This window comes from Pleurodeles waltl, chromosome 12, assembly GCF_031143425.1.
Source record: "Pleurodeles waltl isolate 20211129_DDA chromosome 12, aPleWal1.hap1.20221129, whole genome shotgun sequence".
Lineage (NCBI taxonomy): Eukaryota > Metazoa > Chordata > Amphibia > Caudata > Salamandridae > Pleurodeles > Pleurodeles waltl.
Window position 1 is genome coordinate 640,855,614 of NC_090451.1, and position 22,185 is coordinate 640,877,798.

Sequence of the window (22,185 nt, forward strand, 5' to 3'; positions counted from 1 at the left end):
GGTCGGCAGGTGTAGCGGTCATGCGGCAGTTAGCCTTGGTTAGAGAGGAAATTAAACACATAACACTTAAAACCGCGAAACATATGTGGCGAGCCTCCGTAGCCCGAGTGTACGGGTGGGGGGACAAAAACGGTAAGCTCCTGCATTGGATCGCCATGGCAGACAGGGTGGTCCCGGGGATCGTTGATGGCTCGGGTGCTGTTTCGCGGACCCCCAGTGAGATTGCGCAGAGCTTCGCTGCCTATTACCGGAGATTCTATGAGGAGCGGCCTAGACCCCCTGCGAGGTCGAGGCCCCATTGTTGATAGAAGTAACCCTCCCCACTGTTTCAGACGCGGAGAGGAGTGAACTTGACGAGCCTCTCAGTTTAGAGGAGGTTGAGGCGGCAATGGCGGAGCTGGCGACGGGCAAGACGCCTGGTCCATACGAGTTTTACATGAGGCCCCCCCACCTTCTAGCAATGTACGAAGGGGCCGAAAACACAGGGGGCTTCAACCCAGACTTGGATCAGGCCACTACTGTGGTGATCCCAAAGACTAGGCCCCCCTCGCGGGACTGCTCAGCTTACTGCCCCATATCGCTCCTCAATACGGAGCTCGAGATTTTCTCCACGGTACTGGCCTTGAGACTGAAGATGGTACTGCCTGCTTTGGTTCACCATGACAAGTGCGGTTTTATGCCGGCTAGTAGTACCCGGCACTGTATTAGGTGTTTGCACGTGGCTTTGGCTCACAGGGCCCTTCTGACCCCTCCACTGGCGCTTCTGTTGGTGGACTTCGAAAAGGCTTTCGACACTGTAGATTGGTCGTACCTAAGCTGCGTCCTTGCGAGGGTGGGGCTCGGGCCGCCGTACATTAGTGGGCCTCCTTTATTCTACTCCTCAGCCCGGGTGCAGGTCAACGGGGCGGTATCGGATCGATTTCCCATCCGCAGGGGGACCTGCCAGGGATGTCCCCTCTCACTGCTCCTCTTCGGCCTGGCGATGGAGCTGCTGGCGAAGCTCATTCGGGAGGATCCCCTGGTTGAGGGATGGTCATGGCCCACCGGGAGAGAGGAACGTATTGCGTTATATGCGGATGATGTCCTCCTGTACCTGGCTAACCCGGCCAGCAGTGGCCCCAGGGTGCTGCAGTTACTGGGACTGTTCGCAGAGGCATCAGGCCTAGTGGTTAATCCTAGTAAATCTTTATTGATCCCGCTCAGTCACTCTAGGGAATGTTATTATTGGCAGCACAGCATTCCTATAAAGCTAAACAGCTTCCGGTAATTGGGGATCCAAATAGCACTGTTGCCAGAGTTTGCGTGGGCTTTGAACGTCAAGCCCCTAACCAAGCGGGTCAATGAAGACCTCCAGAGATGAAGATCTCTTCCGCTCAATACTCTTGGGCGGATCGCACTTTATAAGATGATGGTACTCCCCCGGTTCCTTTAACTACTTCAAAACTTCCCCGACGGTGGTTCGCCGACATGGAGGCCGTGGCGCGACAGTTTTTGTGGCATGGATCGCGTCCTCTTCTGGCGCTTCGGGTCTGTCAGTGGGATGTCTACGAGGGTGGCCTGGGGATGTCCAATCTTCACCTTTATCACCTGGCGATGCATCTGCTGGTGATTAGCGACTGGCTGGGGGGAGGATGGTCGGACCCCGCCTATCAACTGGAGCTCCTGACCATGGGCTGCCCTAACTTGTTTGGGATGCTCTACGGTGACCCTGTGCCACGGGGTGGTGGCGTTGGCCTACCCAACAGACCCCATTGTGGCAGAGTTCATGGCTGAGGGAGGTCTCGGCGCTTCGGGGGTTCCATAAGTGGGATCTTTTTGGGATATCGTCGCTTGGAGACATCTGGGCGGGTTCACATATGCGGTCCTTTCAGTAATTTCAACAGCAATTCTCGCTCAGCCAGACCCAGTTCCATAAGTACTTACAACTCCGTTGTGCCCTTCAGGTGCACCTTCAGGCAGGAACGGTTCTCCCAGAGTTCAGCCCAGTGGAAACCAAGACTCTTATGGTACACCTAGGCAAAAGGGGGGGGGGGGGGGGGGGTTCGCGTATATACCACATGTTGACTACTAATACATCGCAACCACTCGATAAGCTTCATGCACGATGGGAGCAATGGGTGGGTCAGATGACAGAGGAGGACTGGAGAGATGCCCTGATGGCCCCAAAACTGTTGACTATGACCACGTCTTAGATTGATGCAGACTTATTTTCTTCTTGCAGCGTATCTTAATAATTATTATTGGCAAACTAGTTTTCCCCTTGGCAACATGGTTTTATTTCCAGGCGTGGGACCACAGACCATATCTGCCGAGTGATTCCCAAGAGAAACTTGCCTATGAAGCACGGGGCTGTCCTGCTAAATATGAACGGGTGTGGGGGAAATGGATGGGATCCTGGGAGGAGGGCACTGGGCGTGATTCCTCGGTGTGAGCTGGGGGAAGTGCAACTAAGACTTGATGGAGTCTTTAGGGGGATTGTTAGTCCCGTGATTATGGTCTATCTGTGTAATGTCCAATCAGAGAAGGCAAAAAGTGACCAGTGGTGTTATGCTGTGTTGTTTCTTTGTTCTGCAATAAAATCAATAAAGCTGTTTTATAAAAAATAAAAAAAAGACTGGAACAACATGGTTTCTCATCTGTAATCCCAGTTCTCTCTCAGGAGAACCTCCACTCAAGTCATATGCTTTGAATAGTTCCATCCATGTTTTATGAATCCCTGAGCACTGCTTATACTAAATCTTCTTAAGTCCAGATGATTGCCTTCCTCCGGTAAGGCCTGGTGAAACACCTAAGAAATTAATATTGTGCTGCCTTTAAAACATGCTGTAATGGCCAATTGCATCAGATTGTGTTTGCAAATGGGTAATAGATGTATATGTACATCTAAATTGAAGTCAAATTACTTGGAAAAAGTTATTTGACTTCTTAAATCTCTTTCACAAACCATTTTTTTTAAAGGAGAAAGATTAAGGAAAAGAGGAATGTGTAGCCAGCCCCATATGTAAATGTTAAAACAGATGCTGCACTTTTAAGAGCCAGAGACCACCAGTGTCCCATAATGCCCTGCAGGTGCTTCAGTTCTTTTTACCAAGATGTGGCAATGTCAGATAGGTCTAATCATCATCTCTATTATTTCCACTGGGGAGGAGAGAGTGCTTACGGCTTCAATGGAGAGTCCCCTGAGAGAAATGGGCTTACAGATGAGAAACAATTCCTTCTGTCTCTCAGGGGATCTCTGTTCATAGTCATAAGCCTGGAATAGAGAAGCAAGCCCATGACCACCAAAGAGCAGTGGAAAAGAGCTGTAAGCACTCTCTCCTGTACTGAAAATTCTTGCCTCCTAATAAAAATCAAAATATTGGCAAACTAGTTTTCCCAATACTAGGTTTTATTTCCAGGCGTGGGACCACAGACCATATCTGCCGAGTGATTACATTGTTCGATCTAGCAGGAGCCACAAGGTCCAAATTCTGGGCAGTCTGGTCCTCTACAAATCCAGAGGTGAATCAGACAGGGGTGTCCATGCTCTCTGTTATTGTTCACCTATTACATTGATCCTTCGATCAGGAAGTTGGAGGTCAGTTGTCATATAAAGCCAGTACACTTGTTGGGAGGGGATACAAAGGTTCTTCCTTATGCAGATGATGTCGCAGTGGTCACATCGGATCCTGTCTCGGCATTGGAGGAGATTGGCAGTGTCGCAGGATACTCACTCAACCAGGATAAAACCCAAGTGATGATTCATAAACATCTGCATTTTGGGATTCTCGGATGGTGGGTGAGGCCACATACCTGGGCAATACTATAACGGCGGATCTTGATAGGCTCGGAGACATGAATCTCGCTCTTTGGATTTCACTAACCCTACTGCCTTAAGAGTCTCCATTAAGAGCCTTCATACGTGTCATCTGTGTGGCTTCCAAATAGAGTAGAGCCTGAGAATAGGAGATTTAGAATTCTCTGTTGAGACTCTTGATTGAGAGATGTGAGGCAGAGCCAAGAATGCTCTCTCCGAGCGATGCAGTGGCATTAGTCATGTGCTGCTAATAGGAAAGAGTCTGCTGCAGCTTTTATTATTTGATTGGAAACCATTAAGGCTTCATTGAGTAGTTCCACGAAATCTTCTCTTCAGTCCCTGAGATGTTCTGCGAACTGTTCCATGGACTTCCATAATGCCCATCAGTTGCACAGGCCAATTTCATGGTGGTTGCTGCAGTGCTACATGCTTTCCGAACCACTGGGTCCTGCTTTCTACTCTCCTTATCGAGAGGTATTGTAGAAGTAGTGGCATGGTGCTTTTTTGCCACAACATCAATCACTGAATCTGGAAGCAGGTCAGTACCTTGCTCCAGAGGTAAATATTTCTTTTGAAGCCTTGTTGGCGGCTTCCATGGAGCCGGCTGTCACAAAAAAGATCTATAGCTAGTTCATGGAGATCTGGCACCAGTGGAAGTAATGGTTGTGATGTTGACCCGTGTTGAAGTGTTTGGAAGATCACTGAGGTTGAGGGGGTCGGAGTCAACACGGTAATGTTAAGCTTTGCAGCTCCCCTCACCAAATCTTCCTGGAACGTGGTGATATCATCCACCAGTGAAATTCGGGTTGCTGGAGAATCCAAAAGTATCAGAGAATATCTTCCAGTAGAAGTGGAAGATGTGTCGGTGGTACGATGGCTGGATCGTGAGTGAGAGCGTCAAGAATAGTGACTATGATGGTGCCTACTTGAATGATGGCCCTACCTGGACAGAGATCTGGGTCCTAGTATGGGAGTGGTGCTGGTATAGTGGGAACAATTGGCATTAATAAGGCGGCAATGGTAATGGCGGAGATGGTGGAGGAGGTGAAACTGGTGGTGGTCCAGAACATGGGTCGACCTTTAGAGAAGGGGAGTATGTTCTAGAATACTCCGAATCTGGAGAAGAACAAATATGTCTTCTCTTTTTCCTTGCCTCCTGTAGTCTTGTTGATGTTGAAAGACTCCTTGAGTCCACTGCCTTTGATGCCTCGATGTTGATCTACTCCTCGACAGAGATCTTCGTCTGCACCTCGACGTTGCCATTGACGGAGACCTTCGACAGTCTCTTGACGTCGATCTGGACCTTGATGGCGAGTGTTGTCAGCACCTCTGTGTTGATGGATTCCTTGATATTGAACGAGGTCCGTGTGTCAACATTCTGTGAGTCTTCGACGTCGACCCACTTTGTCTCAATGTTAATCTTCGGCGCTTCTACAACATTGAACTGGCTGGTGACGGTGAACAGGTAGGCGCTGTATCTCTCCTTGATGTCGATCTTCTTGATGTTGACCGGGACCAATGGCATTTTTCTGCAGTTTACTTTGCTGCACGCCTTCAAGAAACAGATGACAGAGCCCTGGTAGAGGACTGACCCTCTCCTCACTCTGAGGTCCAACCTTCAGGCTGCATCATTTGTCTTCATCGTTCTTCGATGGCACGGAGGCGACCTTTCTCCTTGTCCTTGAGCGCACGTCTGGAGAAGTTCCTGCAGTGATGACAAGACTCAGGAATATGACTTTCTGGAAAGCAGATGATAAAAACTTCTTGAGGGTCTGTTCAGGCCTACTTTCTCCCACAGGCTGGCCATTTTTCAAATAAAGAAGGCATTTTACCAGACTAAATACTTTCATTTTCTGTCAGGGAAAAGTTAAGCAGAGATGAAAACTGTCAAATTAAATAGTTGTGAAGAAAAATCTTGAGATTTTTGAGGAAAAAAAGCTACATTTAGCCGAGCTCTCCAGGATTCTGTCAGCAGAAGCAGGAAAAAAGAAGTTAAGCAACTGCCACCTGCTAAGCATGATGGGATACTGGTGGTCTCTAGTCTCTTAAAGACACAGTCTTTGTTTTTAACTCATATAATGACAGCCTATAAAGCTACACTGCCCTGCTTTACTTCATCTCTATACTCTATCTAAAAAGGTTTTGTGAAATACATTTATGCTGTTTTACCATAGCATCATGATATAATATGCATATATAACTCTCCTGGCCCCTTTTTAAGTACAAGATGAAGAATTGGGCCATTGCAGCCTACCTCTATTGGCTGCATAATATTTTTAATTTTTAAGTGACTGTGCAGGCCTTCCTGAAGAAAGGCAAACATCTACACATAAGAAGATATATTATGAAAAAGTGCTCATTTTTGGGGCCTTTCTTTTTCACCCAAAAATAATGGAAGTAAATCCCCATGTCTCAATGCTTGGGAGTAAAGATCTCCACTGTTTACATGTGCAGAAGGATGTTCCCTCCAAATCACAGCATCTGCAGATGTTGACTGAATGGTTTTGGTGGGATAATTGGTGGGGGACTGGTAAATCTGAGACAATACTCATTCTGTACAATATTTAAAACGCAGGTGTCCTTTGTTATCCGTGGTCACTCTGTCAGGATACTTCCTCTACCGGAGCAGGTATCAGAAGTGCATGAAGCAGAGATTCATTGTTTGGAGCCCTGTGTGTTTTTGTCTGTGTGTTTATTTCCCAGTGTGTATAATGCTCTGTACATGTACGCGTTGACTTTTCCTGATTGTGTTTAGTACACGTTTCCCAGTTGAGCGCATGCTGTCAGGGCATATTACCTTGTAGACATCAAAATTGTCTATGATGGCATCGAAGCAAGTGTAAAGATCATTTAACAAGGTAACAACCTGCAAAACACAAGCAATAGGAGATGGGCAGTGAGAAGTTGCGATTTTTGTACAAAGAAATAGTTGGTAGAAAGGCAGAGAAAGAGTAGTTGAGAAAGAAACAGAAAGGGTGTTAGATATGTGAAGGAGATACACAAGGTTATGTAAGCGATAACAGAAGGGAGGAGAGGGAGAGCAGGGTGCAGGATGCAAGAAGGTAGGGGGTGGGGGCAAGAGAAAGGCTCCAAGGAGGAGGTGTGCATGACGGGGTGATGAGCACAGACAATGCAGAAGGAAAACAGTACACACACACACACACTCATTCTTTATCTCTCTCGAATTATTCATGCCTATGAAAACAGGATCACTGTTTGGATATTGGTGTTTGTAGTATATTTTATTACATCAAGGGAGAGGCAATGAGAACTATAACTTGAGCTTGATAACTTGGATGAATATTATTTAATATGATAAATAAGACATAAGCTAGGTATACCTGACAAACCATGTAATTAGGACAAAGGTATCAGTGTTTGATATGAGATACAGCTGGTTTCGTCACTGAGCAGTACGCTCCTGAGCCACCTAGGTACAGTAATTCAACAGGTCACCTATGCTGTAGTTGGCTATGCCAAGGTACAATATGAACATCCGTTCAGTCAGAATGAGCATTACCCTTTCTGTTTTTCTTACCTGGAACCAACAAGAGAACCTGTAGGATGACTTCGGCCTGGTTGTTATTGACCCTTTCAAAACTCGAGGCAGAAGACTCAGGTGTGTGAAGGCATACAAGAGTCCTGTGTTTCATTCCAGCTGGAATGCATTGTCAAGAGACTATTTCAACAGAAACTCCAACATAAAGAACGTTTGACACTGCATTCTTGCTGTTGGCGAATGAGGTTCTAGCCAGGGTTCTCCTCACTGCTGGAAGAAGCCCGGTGCCACCATTGGGGTGTAGGTGTGCCATATGTGACCCGTCACATGCCACTAAATGGGTATGCCAAGTGCTTCAAGATCAGGGAAATGACTTGAACCTACTGCCTACTTCTGAGAAGCAGAACTCTTGGTAGAGCTCTTATGACCCCAACCACTCTCCCTCTCTCCCTCCCTCCCTCCCTCCCTCTCCACCTCCCTCCCTCCCTGCTTTTTGCAGTACTACATGGCAATGATACTGTTCATGAGAACTAGAACTTGCCTCCCCTTGATGGATGACAGGAAGGTATTCATGCCAGATGACTGGCCTGCAACTCCAGCAAGTTGACAGGAAACCTGGTTTTGCTGAGATTAATCCTCTGATCTAAACCCCCTGTAGGAAGCTGGCTCTGTATATACTATATCAAAATGAGATATAGGCGGTCATTCTGACCGCGGCGGTCGGCGGTCGCCGCCCGCCAAGCGGTTCCCACCGAAAGACCGCGGCGGCCATTCCGGCTTTCCCGCTGGGCCGGCGGGCGACCGCCAGAAGACCGCCGGCCGGCCCAGCGGGAAAGCCCCTTCAACAATGAAGCCGGCTCGGAATAGAGCCGCCGGAGTTGCAGGGGTGCGATGGGTGCAGTGGCACCCGTCGCGATTTTCACTGTCTGCAAAGCAGACAGTGAAAATCTTTGTGGGGCCCTGTTAGGGGGCCCCCAGGGGCCCCACGGCACCCGTTCCCGCCACCCTGGTTCTGGCGGTGGACACCGCCAGAAACAGGCTGGCGGGAAGGCGGCCGGAATCCCCATGGCGGATTCCCTGGGCCAGCGGGAAACCGCCGGCTCCCCTTTTCTGACCGCGGCTATACCGCCGCGGTCAGAATCGCCCAGGAAGCACCGCCAGCCTGTTGGCAGTGCTTCCGCCGCCCTCCGCCATGGCGGTCATGGACCGCCAGGGTCAGAATGACCCCCATAGTCTGCACAGAGTCCAGGGGTTCTCCAGACGCTTAACAGAGGCTAAAGTAGATAATACTAATGCTCTCTTTTGTGGTAGTGTGGTCGAGCAGTGAGGCTTATCATAGGGTAGTGCAAAGCATTTGTTGTACACACACAGACAATAGAAGAAGCACATACTCAATGACTAAACTCCAGACCAATGGTTTTTATATATCAAAAATATATTTTCTTAGTTTATTTTTAGAACCACAAGATTCAAGTTGCAGGTAAGTACTTCAATAGATTTGTATTTCACACATGTATCAACAGTACTATGATTTGCACATAAGTACAACACTTACAGTTTCAGTCTCCAGGTTTTAGGAAGTTCACCGGTTGGGGTTCAAGTTAACCCTGAACACCCACCACCAGCAACACGGGGCTGGCCAGGTGCAAAGGTCACAGAGGAGCAATTTTAACGTGGGCTCCTTTGGAGACAAGGGGTACTCGGAATCAGTACACCCCCAACCCAGCAGTGACGCATCTGTCATCATCAACTCAGGGTGTCGGAGGAAGAGACCTCTGCCACGGGACCAATTGTGACTGAGCAATCACAATGCAGATCGTGCGCAGTTTCTTCCGAAATCTGCATTGGATCTGACAGGTTTTCTTGTTGCATATGCCACCTGACATAGCCTCACAGCTGTTCCCACCGAGACACAAAACTAATTTTGAAACATCAGTTTCATAGCTCAGATGTCCTGGACTTGTTGAAATGAATGGAAGGCCCTAAGCTGTACTGTATCAGGGGCATCTCCATTGAAAAGAAGTCTCTGCGATATAATCAGGTGTGACTTTGGCTCGCTGTAGGGAAATGCCTTCTTTGGCATGGTTACCCCCTAACATTTTGCCTTTTGTTGATGCCAGGTATGATTGAGTGTGCTGGGACCCTGCTAACCAGGCCCCAGATGCCAGTTATGATTGAAAGTGTGCAGACGAGTTTCTGGACAAATGGGGAGAGTGCCTTCGTCACTCTGTGGCCAGGAACAAAGCCTGTACTGGGTGGAGAGGCTTCTCACCTCCCCCTGCAGGAACTGTAACACCTGGCGGTGAGCCTCAAAGGCTCATTCCTTTTGTTACAGCACCCCAGGGCATCCCAGCTAGTGGAGATGCCCGCCCCTCCGGCCACTTTTGGCGGCACGGCAGGAGAGGATAATGAGAAAAACAAGGAGGAGTCACCCACCAGTCAGGACAGCCCCTAAGGTGTCCTGAGCTGAGGTGACCCCTGCCTTGAGAAATCCTCCATCTTGAGTTTGGAGGATTCCCCCAATAGGGAAGGAGGCTACTGCCCTCCTGACCTAAACACACCCCTACATTTAGTATTTAGAGGCGACCCAGAACCCAGGAAATCAGGAAACCCAGGAAATCAGATTCCTGCAACCTGAAACAAGAAGGAGCACTGCTGACCTGAAAGCGCCGCAGAGACGACGGAGACAACTGACTTGGCCCCAGCCCTACCGGCCTGTCTCCAGACTCAAAGAACCTTCACAGCGATGCATCCAGCGGGACCAGCAACCTCTGAGGACTCAGAGGACTGCCCTGCACCCAAAGGACCAAGAACCTCCCAAGAACAGCAGCACTGTTCAGAAACAGCAACAAACTTGCAACTTTGAAACAACTTTAAAGAGACTCTCACTTCCCGCCAGAAGTGTGAGTCTTCACACTCTGCACCCGACGCCCCGGCTCGAGTTCAGGACAAAAAACACTGCAGCGAGGACTCCCAGGCGACTCCAACGACGTGGACACCCTGAGTTGACCCCTCTGCACCACCACAGCGACGCCTGCAGAGAGGATCCAGAGGCTCCCTCTGACCGCGACAACCTGGTAACAAAGGCACTGCACCCACAGCCCCCAGGACCGAGAGGAACCACCTACCAGTGCAGGAGTGACCAGAAGGCGGCCCTCATCCTAGCCCAGTTGGTAGCTGGCCCGAGAAGCCCCCCTGTGCCCTGCCTGCATCGCCAGAGTGACCCCCCCCGGGTCCCTCCATTGCTTTCAATAGCAAACCGGACACCTACTTTGTACACTGCACCCGTCCGCCCCGTGCCGCTGAGGGTGCATTTTGTGTGCTTGTGCCCCCCTCCCCCCTGCTCCCCCCTCCCACTCTCCCAGTGCTCTACAAAAAAACCCTGGTCTGCTCCCCGAGGACGCAGGTACTTACCTGCTAACAGACTGAAACCAGAGCAACCCTGTTCTCCATAGGCACCTATGAGGTTTTGGGCCCTCCTTTGACCTCTGCACCTGACCGGCTCAGTGTTGCTGGTGCTGTGGCTTTAGGGTTGCCTTGAACCCCCAACGGTGGGTTGCCTATACCCAGGAGAGTGACTGTGTAAGTGCTTTACTTACCTGAGAAACCTAACCAAACTTACCTCCCCCAGGAACTGTTGATTTTTACACTGTGTCCACTTTAAAAATAGCTTATTGCCATTTTAACCAAAACTGTGTGTACTACTGTTGTAAATCAAAGTTGTATACTTACCTTTTTGAAGTACCTTACATTTTATGTACTTACCTCAAATTTGAATCTTGTGGTTCTAAAAAGAAAGTAAGAAAATATATTTTTCTATATAAAAACCTATTGGCCTGGAGTTAAGTCTTTGAGTGTGTTTTCCTCATTTATTGCCTGTGTGTGTACAACAAATGCTTAACACCACCCTCTGATAAGCCTACTGGTCGACCACACTACCACAAAATAGAGCATTAGAATTATCTAATTTTACCACTATCAACCTCTAAGGGGAACCCTTGGACTCTGTGCACACTATCTACTATCTCTCACGTTGAGATAGTATACAGAGCCAACTTCCTACACTCGCTGATACAGAATGTAAACAATATCAAAATATTTTTTTTAGTTTGGAGGTGGCCCACAACTGACTGCTGTAGGGCCTCCTTCAAGAGACAGTCAAGGTAGGGGAAGACATGCACTTACAACTTCCAAAGGTATGCCGCGATCAGTTTCCTGAACACCCGAGAGACACTGGTGGGGCCAAAAGCAATCACTGCATATTGAAAATACTTCCTGACCAAACCCGAGCCTCAGGTAAAGCCTTTGGGACTGCAGGACAGGTATATAAAAATATGTATCCTGATGGTCCAGAGACACAATCTAGTCTCCTGGTTCAAGTGTGGTTTGAATTTGGGTCAGTGTAAAGATTGTGAATTTGTCCTTGCGGAGGAAGGCATTCAGAAGCCGAAGGTCCAGTATAGGCCAGAGTCCTCTGTCGGCACAGAAAAATAATGAGAGTAGCAACCTTGTCCTTTTTCCAAGTCCAGATCCTCTCGTCAGAACGTTTGAAAATAAAGGAACTGACATCAGCGCATAGAGTGGTGGTACCTATGAATGGCTGTGGTGTAAGTGATTCTGGTCCTGGTAATTTCACCACCCTTGCACAATGCAACTTGTCAAAGTCTGCAAAATTCTGGGTAGCACTGGCCTTGTGCCTCAAGGGCCAAGACCTATAAATAGATTCTATGTCAGGACTAGAGGCGAGGATTCGGTTTTTCCTTTTTTCACTTTTATTCAACAGCAGCGTAACCAAGAACTTAAACCACTCATTAAACTACACTTCTCATTAGAGATTTGGAAACAACAAATAGGCCAGGAAGCGCCATCCAATCAACAGTTGCTAACTCCCTGAGGAGCCCGAGAAGACGTCCTTTCTTCACTGCTCCCACAGCGAGATGAGTACCACTCCTTTGTTGCATTGCATGGTTGACAGAACGGTATTTTACGACTATGTTTGTTTTTTTCAGGGTACTTCCGCCGTTTGTTCGCATGCCGCAGGAATTCTTTTCCTTCCTTCGTGGCAAACACCTCGACTCCGAGAGTGGGGCGATCTTCTGACCGCCAGAGGGCTCCTCACATTCCCGGCATCCCGCGCGATGCGTGTCAGTTTCAATTATACAAACGACTGAAACTGACACGCAATCGCGGCCTGAAGCTGCCGGGAAGGTTTACCTTTCCCCAAGCTTGGTGGGAGCTGTCCGTTTTTCAGCAATAACAAGACTTGTATTTGGATCCTGCCCAGAGCCGCGTCGACACCCGTTTGTGGGTAAGGCCTCTCATACCACAATAAACGGACGTGACCCAGGCACAGTAGCGGTCGGCGTTACCCAGCTTTCCCTCAGAAAACACAGGGAGAGAATTATGTCCCGCCATCTTAGACTGCCTTTGGCACAGACATATCTCAGGCCTACTTGCCAAACCCTAATTGCCCTTAGTGATAAGTGCGCACAACGCTCGTACCTGGTAAATTTCTGCTTCATTTTGCCAATATGGCTGAAAAGAGCAAGTTACTTACCTTTGGTAACGCTTTTTCTGGTGGATACATTAGCTGCCTGTGGATTCCTCACCTAATGAATTCTCCCCATGTGTAGCACTCAACGGAAACTTCTCTCTCTAGCTCTGCACGTCGGCGAGAACGTCACAATTGCCCGACTCCATGCGGCTCCGTGTGACGTCATCGTGGCAATAAGAGGTCCTCGCCGCCGTGCTGACATCAGTTCACACCACTTTTGACGTACCTTTGAAACATATAAAGAACATCGACAATCTACACCTTTTAAGATTAACAAGAATAAACTTTATAGAGAAACTTCATGTAAAAACTTTTGTACAATCCTTTAAAAAAGGAAAGCCGCCCTGGTCCTCAAAACCACCTTGTCCTTATAAAAAGTGGTGAAAGGCGGGTGAGCAGAAAGGGCCTGCAATTCACTAACACGTCTAGCCGACGTAATGGCTACCAAACAAACAGTCTTGAAAAACAAATACCTTAATGGGCAGGAATGAAGTGGTTCAAAGGGGGAGCCCATTAAAAAAGTCAACACCAAATTCAAGTCCCACTGCGGCATAATAAAAGGCCTGGAAGGAAATTTATTAGTAACTCCCTGTAGGAAGTTGGCTCTGTATGAACTATTTCAAAGTAAGAAATAGCATGCACAGAGTCCAAGGGTTCCCCTTAGAGGTAAGATAGTGGCAAAAAGAGATTATTCTAATGCTCTATTGTGGTAGTGTGGTCGAGCAGTAGGCTTATCAGAGGGTAGTGTTAAGCATTTGTTGTACACACACAGGCAATAAATGAGGAACACACACACAAAGACAATTCCAGGCCAATAGGTTTTTGTATAGAAAAATATATTTTCTTAGTTTATTTTAAGAACCACAGGTTCAAGATTTACAAGTAATACTTCAAATGAAAGGTATTTCACTTAGGTACTTTAGGAACTTTGAATTAGCAAAATAGCATATACAGTTTTCACACAAATTGCAATAAGCTATTTTAAAACTAGACAGTGCAATTTTCAACAGTTCCTGGGGGAGGTAAGTGTTTGTTAGTTTTGCAGGTAAGTAAACCACCTACAGGGTTCAAAGTTGGGTCCAAGGTAGCCCACCGTTGGGGGTTCAGAGCAACCCCAAAGTTACCACACCAGCAGCTCAGGGCCGGTCAGGTGCAGAGGTCAAAGTGGTGCCCAAAACGCATAGGCTTCAATGGAGAAGGGGGTGCCCCGGTTCCAGTCTGCCAGCAGGTAAGTACCCGCGTCTTCGGAGGGCAGACCAGGGGGGTTTTGTAGGGCACCGGGGGGGGGGACACAAGTCAGCACAAAAAGTACACCCTCAGCGGCACGGGGTGGCCGGGTGCAGAGTGCAAACAGGTGTCGGGTTTGCAAATGGAGTTCAATGGGAGACCCAGGGGTCTCTTCAGTGAAGCACGCAGGCAAGGGGGAGGCTCCTCGGGGTAGCCACCACCTGGGCAAGGGAGAGGGCCACCTGGGGGTCGCTTCTGCACTGGAGGTCGGATCCTTCAGGTCCTGGGGGCTGCGGGGGCAGTGTCTTTAGCAGGCGTCGGGTTCTTAGAAGCAGGCAGTCGCGGGCGGGGGAGCCTCTGGATTCCCTCTGCAGGCGTCGCTGGGGGGGGCTCAGGGGGGTCAACTCTGGCTACTCACAGGGTCGTAGTCGCCGGGGAGTCCTCCCTGTAGTGTTGTTTCTCCGCAGGTCGAGCCGGGGGCGTCGAGTGCAGAGTGCAAAGTCTCACGCTTCCGGCGGGAAACGTGTGGTCTTTAAAAGTTGCTTCTTTGTTGCAAAGATGTTTCTTCTTTGGAGCAGAACCGCTGTCCTCGGGAGTTCTTGGTCCTTTTAGATGCAGGGTAGTCCTCTGAGGCTTCAGAGGTCGCTGGACCCTGGGGAATGCGTCGCTGTTGCAGTTTTTCTTGAAGTGGGGAGACAGGCCGGTAGAGCTGGGGCCAGAGCAGTTGGAGTCTCCGTCTTCTCTGCAGGGCTTTCAGGTCAGCAGTCCTTCTTCGTCTTAGGTTGCAGGAATCTATCTTGCTAGGTACTGGGAGCCCCTAAATACTCAATTTAGGGGTATGTTTAGGTCTGGGGGTTAGTAGCCAATGGCTACTAGCCCTGAGGGTGGCTACACCCTCTTTGTGCCTCCTCTCTGAGGGGAGGGGGGCACATCCCTAATCCTATTGGGGGGATCCCCCATCTGAAAGATGGAGGATTTCTAAAAGTCAGAGTCACCTCAGCTCAGGACACCTTAGGGGCTGTCCTGACTGGCCAGTGACTCCTCCTTGTTTTTCTCATTATCTCCTCCGGCCTTGCCGCCAAAAGTGGGGCCGTGGCCAGAGGGGGCGGGCAACTCCACTAGCTGGAGTGCCCTGGGGTGCTGTAACAAAGGGGGCGAGCCTTTGAGGCTCACCACCAGGTGTTACAGTTCCTGCAGGGGGAGGTGAAAAGCACCTCTACCCAGTACAGGCTTTGGTACTAGCCACAGAGTGACAAAAGCACTCTCCCCATGTGGCCAGCAACATGTCTGGTGTGTGGCAGGCTGGTAAAACTAGTCAGCCCACACTGGAAGTCGGGTATGGTTTCAGGGGGCATCTCTAAGATGCCCTCTGGGGTGTATTTCACAATAAAATGTACACTGGCATCAGTGTGCATTTATTGTGCTGAGAAGTTTGATACCAAACTTCACAGTTTTCAGTGTAGCCCTTATGGTGCTGTGGAGTTCGTGCATGACAGACTCCCAGACCATATACTCTTATGGCTACCCTGCACTTACAATGTCTAAGGTTTTGTTTAGATACTGTAGGGGCATAGTGCTCATGCACCTATGTCCTCACCTATGGTATAGTGCACCGTGCCTTAGGCCTGTAAGGCCTGCTAGAGAGGTGACTTATCTATGCCATAGGCAGTGTGAGGTTGGCATGGCACCCTGAGGGGAGTGCCATGTCGACTTAGTCATTTTCTCCCCACCAGCACACACAAGCTGGCAAGCAGTGTGTCTGTGCTGAGTGAGGGGTCTCCAGGGTGGCGTAAGACATGCTGCAGCCCTTAGAGACCTTCCCCGGCATCAGGGCCCTTGGTCCTAGGGGTACCAGTTACAAGGGACTTACCTGGATGCCAGGGTGTGCCAATTGTGGAAACAAAGGTACAGGTTAGGGAAAGAACACTGGTGCTGGGGCCTGGTTAGCAGGCCTCAGCACACTTTCAAATCATAACTTGGCATCAGCAAAGGCTAAAAGTCAGGGGGTAACCATGCCAAGGAGGCATTTCCTTACTGTCCCCTCAGAAAACGAACAACCAAAGGAGATTTGAATAAAGAGGGCTGATCCGGAAGATATAAAATAGCCGAAAGGGCCGATAGATAGCCCTTAACAGTGGCCACAGCACAACCACGCTGAGCCAATGACAATGCAAACAATAAAACATCAGAAAGATGGGCACTTAAGGGATCAATTTTCTTCTCTCCACACCAACGACCAAAATTAGCCCACCTACTTGCATAGACCGATTTGGTGGAGTGTCGCCTGGCCGATAAAAGAACGTCCACCACCTCTGGTGGGAGAGAAAAGGAACTCAGGTTGCCCAGTTCAATCTCCAGGCATGAAGGTGCAGGCTCTGGAGGTGGGGGTGTAGAACCTGCCCCTGCGACTGCAAGAGGAGGTCTGCCCTGAGAGGGAGACGGAGCGGCGGGTACAGTGAGAGTCGAAGAAGGTCTGCATACCACACCCTTCGTGGGCAATCCGGAGCTATCAGAATGACTTGGGCCCAGCCTTGGCGAATCTTCCTCAAAACCAGAGGAATCAAGGGTATGGGAGGAAACGCGTAAAGCAACTGGTCGCACCAGGATATCTGAAATGCGTCCCCCAACGCTCCTTGCATCGGATACTGAAACAACAGACAGTGCGCGTTCTCCTGAGTGGCAAACAGGTCTATACGGGGAAAACATCACATCCGAAACATGTAAAGAACTAGATCCGGATGCAGACGCCACTCGTGGTCGTCCGAGAAGAAGCGACTGAGTCTGTCCGCACGTACGTTTTGGACCCCGTCCAAATGGTTTGCCACTACACAAAGCTGATGGTCCTGAGCCCAGGACCAGAGTCGCAGAGCCTCTCTGCAAAGAAGGTACGACCCTACACCCCCCTGTTTGGTGATATACCACATCGCGGTCGTGTTGTCCGTCAGAATCTGAACTGACTGACCGCGAAGGGAAGGGAGGAAGGCCTTGAGGGCCAAACGAATCGCTCACAGCTCTAGCAGATTGATATGAAACCTCTGCTCTACCGGAGACCAACGACCCTTGATCTCCAGATCCTTCAGATGAGCTCCCCACCCTAAGGTGGAGGCATCCGTTATCACTGTGGCCACCGGAGTTGGTTGCGAAAACGGCTTCCCTTGAGAAAGGTTGCCTTACACAGCCCACCATCGGAGATCTGCTGCAGTATCTCTGGAGATCTTTATCGACTCCCCGAGATCTCCTCTGTGCTGAAACCACTGCTTGCGGAGGCACCACTGAAGAGCCCTCATATGCCAGCGTGCATGAGTGACCAACAGAATGCAAGAAGCGAACAGAACGAGCAAACGTAGGACCTTGAGGTCCGGAACTACCGCTCCTTCTTGAAACATAGGAACCAACGCCTGAATGTCCCGTATCCGCTGTGGCGGAGGAAAGGCTCGATTCAATGTCGTGTTCAGTACTGCCCCTATGAACAGGAGGCGTTGAGAGGGCTCTAGGTGAGACTTGGTTACATTTATTGAAAAACCCAGACTGAACAACAACTGGGTTGTCAGCTGCAGATGATGCAACGGAGACTCTGCTTTGATCAACCAATCGTCCAGGTAAGGGAATACTGCTACTCCCTTCCTCCTGGGGTGTGCTGCAACAACCGCCATCACCTTCGTGAAGACCCGTGGTGCGGAAGTAAGACCAAACGGAAGGACTGCAAACTGGTAATGTTGCGATCCTACCACAAACCGGAGATACTTCCTGTGCGACTTGAGAATGGGAATGGGAAAATAAGCATCCTGCAAGTCAACCGACACCATCCAATCCTCCTGTCCAATGCCAAAAGCACCTGTGCTAGAGTAAGTATTTTGAATTTCTCCTGTTTGACGAACCATTTCAAAATCCTTAGGTCCAAAATAGGTCTCAGACGACCATCCTTCTTGAGGGATCAGGAAGTACCTGGAATAACACCCTTGACCTCTTTCTTGCTCTGGAACCAACTCCACTGCACCCTTCAATAATAGGGAGAGAACCTCCTGTTGTAACAGCAGGAGATGATCTTCTGAACAAAAGAAAGGGCGGGGAGGGCAGGGATGAAGAATCTCCCGAAAGGGAAGGGCGTAACCTTTTCTCACCAAACTGATGACCCAAGAGTCTGTTGTTATGGACTCCCATATGGGGAGAAAAAGAGAAAGCCTCCCCCCTACCAGAGAGGTATGAGAGACAATGGCAAGAGGACTAGGGCTGCTTTCCTTGAGGTAACCCTCCAGAGGAAGGGTGCTGCAGCTGGGTGGCCCCTCTTGTGCGGACTCTACCCCGCCCCCTGTATGAGCGATAAGGGAGGCTGGAGGACTGCTGATCCGGCTGCTGAGATCTCCCACGAAAGGAAGCACTTCTTCCAAAAACATGCAGCCGTCTAAAAGATCGAAATGGGGTAGAAGCAGCCTGCAGACCCAAAGATCTAGCTGTGGCCCTACATTCCTTAAAGCGGTCTAGCGCAGAGTCCGCTTTTGAACCAAACAGTTTTGCCCCATCAAAAGGCAGATCCAGTAAAGTAGACTGGACGTCAGACGAAAATCCGGAAGTGCATAACCACGCATACCGTCTGGAGGCAACGGAAGTCCCCATGGCTCTTGCAATAGTGTCTGTGGTATCCAGCCCTGTCTGAATAATTTGCGTAGCCGCTGCATGAGCATCCGAAAGAAGACCACGCAAGTCCTGGGGCATGTCTGGAAGAACGGTCTTCGTCGCATCCATTGTAGCATGGATATACCTGCCCAGAATACAAGTTGCATTGGCAGATTTTAGAGCCATGCTGCAAGATGAAAACACCTTTCTGGCCAATTGGTCCATCTGCTTAGATTCCCGGTCCGATGGTACTCCCGGAAACGAACCAGGGGCCGACCTCGAAGAGCAGGATGCTTGCACCACCAAGCTCTCTGGTGAAGGGTGTTTGGACAAAAACCCAGGGAAGTCACCCTGTGGCTCAGTGATCTCCCCTTCTTCGAGGAATTGCTGCTGATATTCCCTCTCCTCTAAAAGTCTAAGGGCCTCTCGACGTGACCTCAACTTGACCTCGAGCCACGGCGTCGACATGGAGCGCAGCGACGTCAGTGAATGGCGCCGGGAAGGCGTCATGACAGGTTCTCCGGATCCACCCGATGTCGCAGATGGATCCATCGGCGCCATGGATAAGGCACCTGCATCCGACATCTGACTTCTCGGCTCCATCACCTCCGATATCGGAGTCGAAGGTCTCTCCTGCTGTACTGTCGGCATAGGGGCCTGACCTGGATGTCCAGCCGAACAAAATGGCATAAACGGTGTCAGTTTATATGGAGCCGGAACGCCGAGATTGAAAGCCAAGGGGCCAGTGGGGCCAGCCGGCGCACCACCTCCCGGAGCCATATTTTGAAAGATCTGAAACACGGCATTAAGGAATGCCGCCGGATCCGTACCCGGAGCCGGGAACAAAGGATAACTCTGTGGAGCCGGAGCTGGCGCCAGGCTGGACTCTTCAGGTTCTGGATGCTCTGGCGAAGCCAGATGACTTTGAGGCTCCACAACTTCAAAAACTGACGGCGCCGGGGACGTCTGCGGTGTCGCAGGTTGAGGGGACACCGTCGGACTCATTTCCCAAGACTTGCGGCGCCGGGACGATGGTGCCGCTTCCTCTCCTTTTTGGACCTCGCCAAGAAGAGCTTCGCCTCGCGTTCCTTCAATGCCTTCGAATTCATCTTCTGGCAGGATCCGCATTCTTGGACGTCATGATCGGAACTGAGGCACCAAAGACAATCGTTGTGTGGATCAGTCACAGACATGCGACTTCCACATTCCCTGCAGGGCTTGAAACCCAACTTCTTTGGAGCTGACATCATGGAAAAACACAAAGTATCCCTTCCGAAGAACTAACGATACAGGTAACAGAAAAGTAACCGTTATCGAAGGCACGGAAAAAAGGGAACTGACGTCAGCACGGCGGCGAGGACCTCTTATTGCCACGATGACGTCACACGGAGCCGCGTGGAGTCGGGCAATTGTGACGTCCTCGCCGACGTGCAGAGCTAGAGAGAGACGTTTCCGTCCAATGCTACACATGGGGAGAATTCATTAGGTGTGGAATCCACAGGTAGTTGTATCCATAAGAAGCGCCATTTTGCAGACCCCTCTAGGGAATATGTGGAAGCGGAACAGATCTCCTAGCATCCAGTAGATGACAATTTCTGCCAAATAATGGGGGCCTCTATATTTAAAGTAGTTGCTCAACTAATGCCCCCTCCCCGGAGAGTAAACTTGACTTGATGGCATCTCAATGCCCTTTACTCCTTACAAGGGAAGACCAAGCTGGGCCCTCGAGCCTTACACCTACGGAGCAGGCAAAAAGTCAAAATCCTAAATGAAAGCACGCACGGTAAGATGGCGTCGCCTTAGAGGCTTTGTCACACCTCAAAAAGGCTTCAATGGTATCAGACAACACTCCCCCAGAAGACTCTGACATGCTGTACCCCGAAGACTTAATGCATCTGCGTTCGGAGGAAAGGACCCCAGCACCCAAAGTGGTGGGGCGCCTTCGCAAACCCTGGATAAGAAGGTGAGAAACCGTCTTAAGACGGAATACCCTCGACCCTCTCTGGAGGGCCAGGTGGCACTCACCCCTGAGATCAATGCCAGAATGGCGATCTTCCTGGCGAAGTTCATGAAGGACCCCAAGAACGGGCCTGCCAGGATAAGTTGTTGGACATAACGGGCCATCTTACCAAAATCCTAGACCTGGAGGAAGACGCTAAGTCCTCAGGCTCCCTCATTTCCCCAGAAGTGCAGTCAGGTTGGGCCCAGCGGGCAATTATTTTCCTGGGCAATGCTAACTGTGCACTCTCAGCAGAGACTGGGGGAATTGGAGACATCAGAGGCGGGCCCGATAGCTCAAAGGGGTTTCTTCAGAGAACCTTTTATTCAAGAACTGGGTAAATTTGTGAATACTTTCAATTCTATGGATAGGTCGCAAACGTTGATTAGGAACATTTTCACATCCCCCTCCCCCCCTGGTTTTTGCTGGGGAGGTCGAGGAAGGGGACGCTCAACTGGCCGCCCTCCTCAGAGCGCCTCCAGAGGACCGGATACTAGACGAGGACAGTGGCAAGATGCATCCCACTTTGGTACATTCTACCCGATCCGACCATACCTGAGACAACAGGGCTACAGAGGCATTGGCAAGAACAATAACAACTCCTTTAACTCCCATGAAGTTGAGTGCAATTTCCTGTATGGGGTTTCCTTTGGGAGGACAGATTGGCCCAATTTTTGCACAATTGTGAAATTCTTAGTTCAGATGCCTGGGTTCTGATGAAAGTGAAAGGGTTTCATATAGAGTTTTATGGCTCCCCAGTTCAAACCAGGAGCCATTCCCTCTAGTGTTTTCCACAGCCCAAATAGACCTGACAGGCACCGAAATTTCCTAACTATTGGCGATTTCAATGGAGAGCGCAGGTGTTCAAATTCACTTCTGTTCCTTTTGGACTTTTCTCCGCCCCTTGGTGCTTCACCAAACTCTTTTAAGACCCGTTTTAGAGTTCCTCAGGTTCATGGATATCAGGCTCATCATCTATCTAGACGACTTTCTCCTTATGGACCAATGTCCACATAGCCTCGCCACAAACCTCCATTTATCTACTGGAATATCTTGGTTTCGTCATCAACGAATCGAAATCAACACTGATTCCCATCCAGTCCCTCCAATTTCTGGGTTTCATAGTGTAGTGTGGTTAGTTTTACGTATTCATTGCGCTTTAGCTTCAGGCTTTAGGCCTTTGTGCACTTTGCCCTGAATATATTTTATTCATTTGCTGACAGCTTAGAGCCTCTGTGCACTTTGCTCTATATGCTTTTTATTAGGCTTCTTACTGTTATTTTTCAAATAGCCAGTTCTACGGTGTTGTTTTTTATTCATATCACACTGTTTTGCCTACTTCAGCACTGGAGTTCTCCATAACATACTTACTCTGTGCTTCAATCAAGGATACAGTCTGGTACATTGCCGATAGACGTGGTAGGAGTTTAGACTTGGCATTCCTGCGTAGGGACATTTTGTGATCACGATGACATGTTAGTTATAAAATCACTTCC

General features: G+C 49.5%; 1 protein-coding gene across 1 annotated transcript in view; it reads right to left on the bottom strand.

Annotated features, from left to right (window-relative positions):
• Positions 1-22,185, bottom strand: part of NPR1 (natriuretic peptide receptor 1) — an 806,130-nt gene that overhangs the window by 55,870 nt on the left and 728,075 nt on the right. Inside the window, exon 18 of the mRNA XM_069218195.1 lies at positions 6,594-6,662. Within this exon, the coding sequence (XP_069074296.1) occupies positions 6,594-6,662 (69 nt within the window). The remainder of the gene's footprint in view (positions 1-6,593; positions 6,663-22,185) is intronic.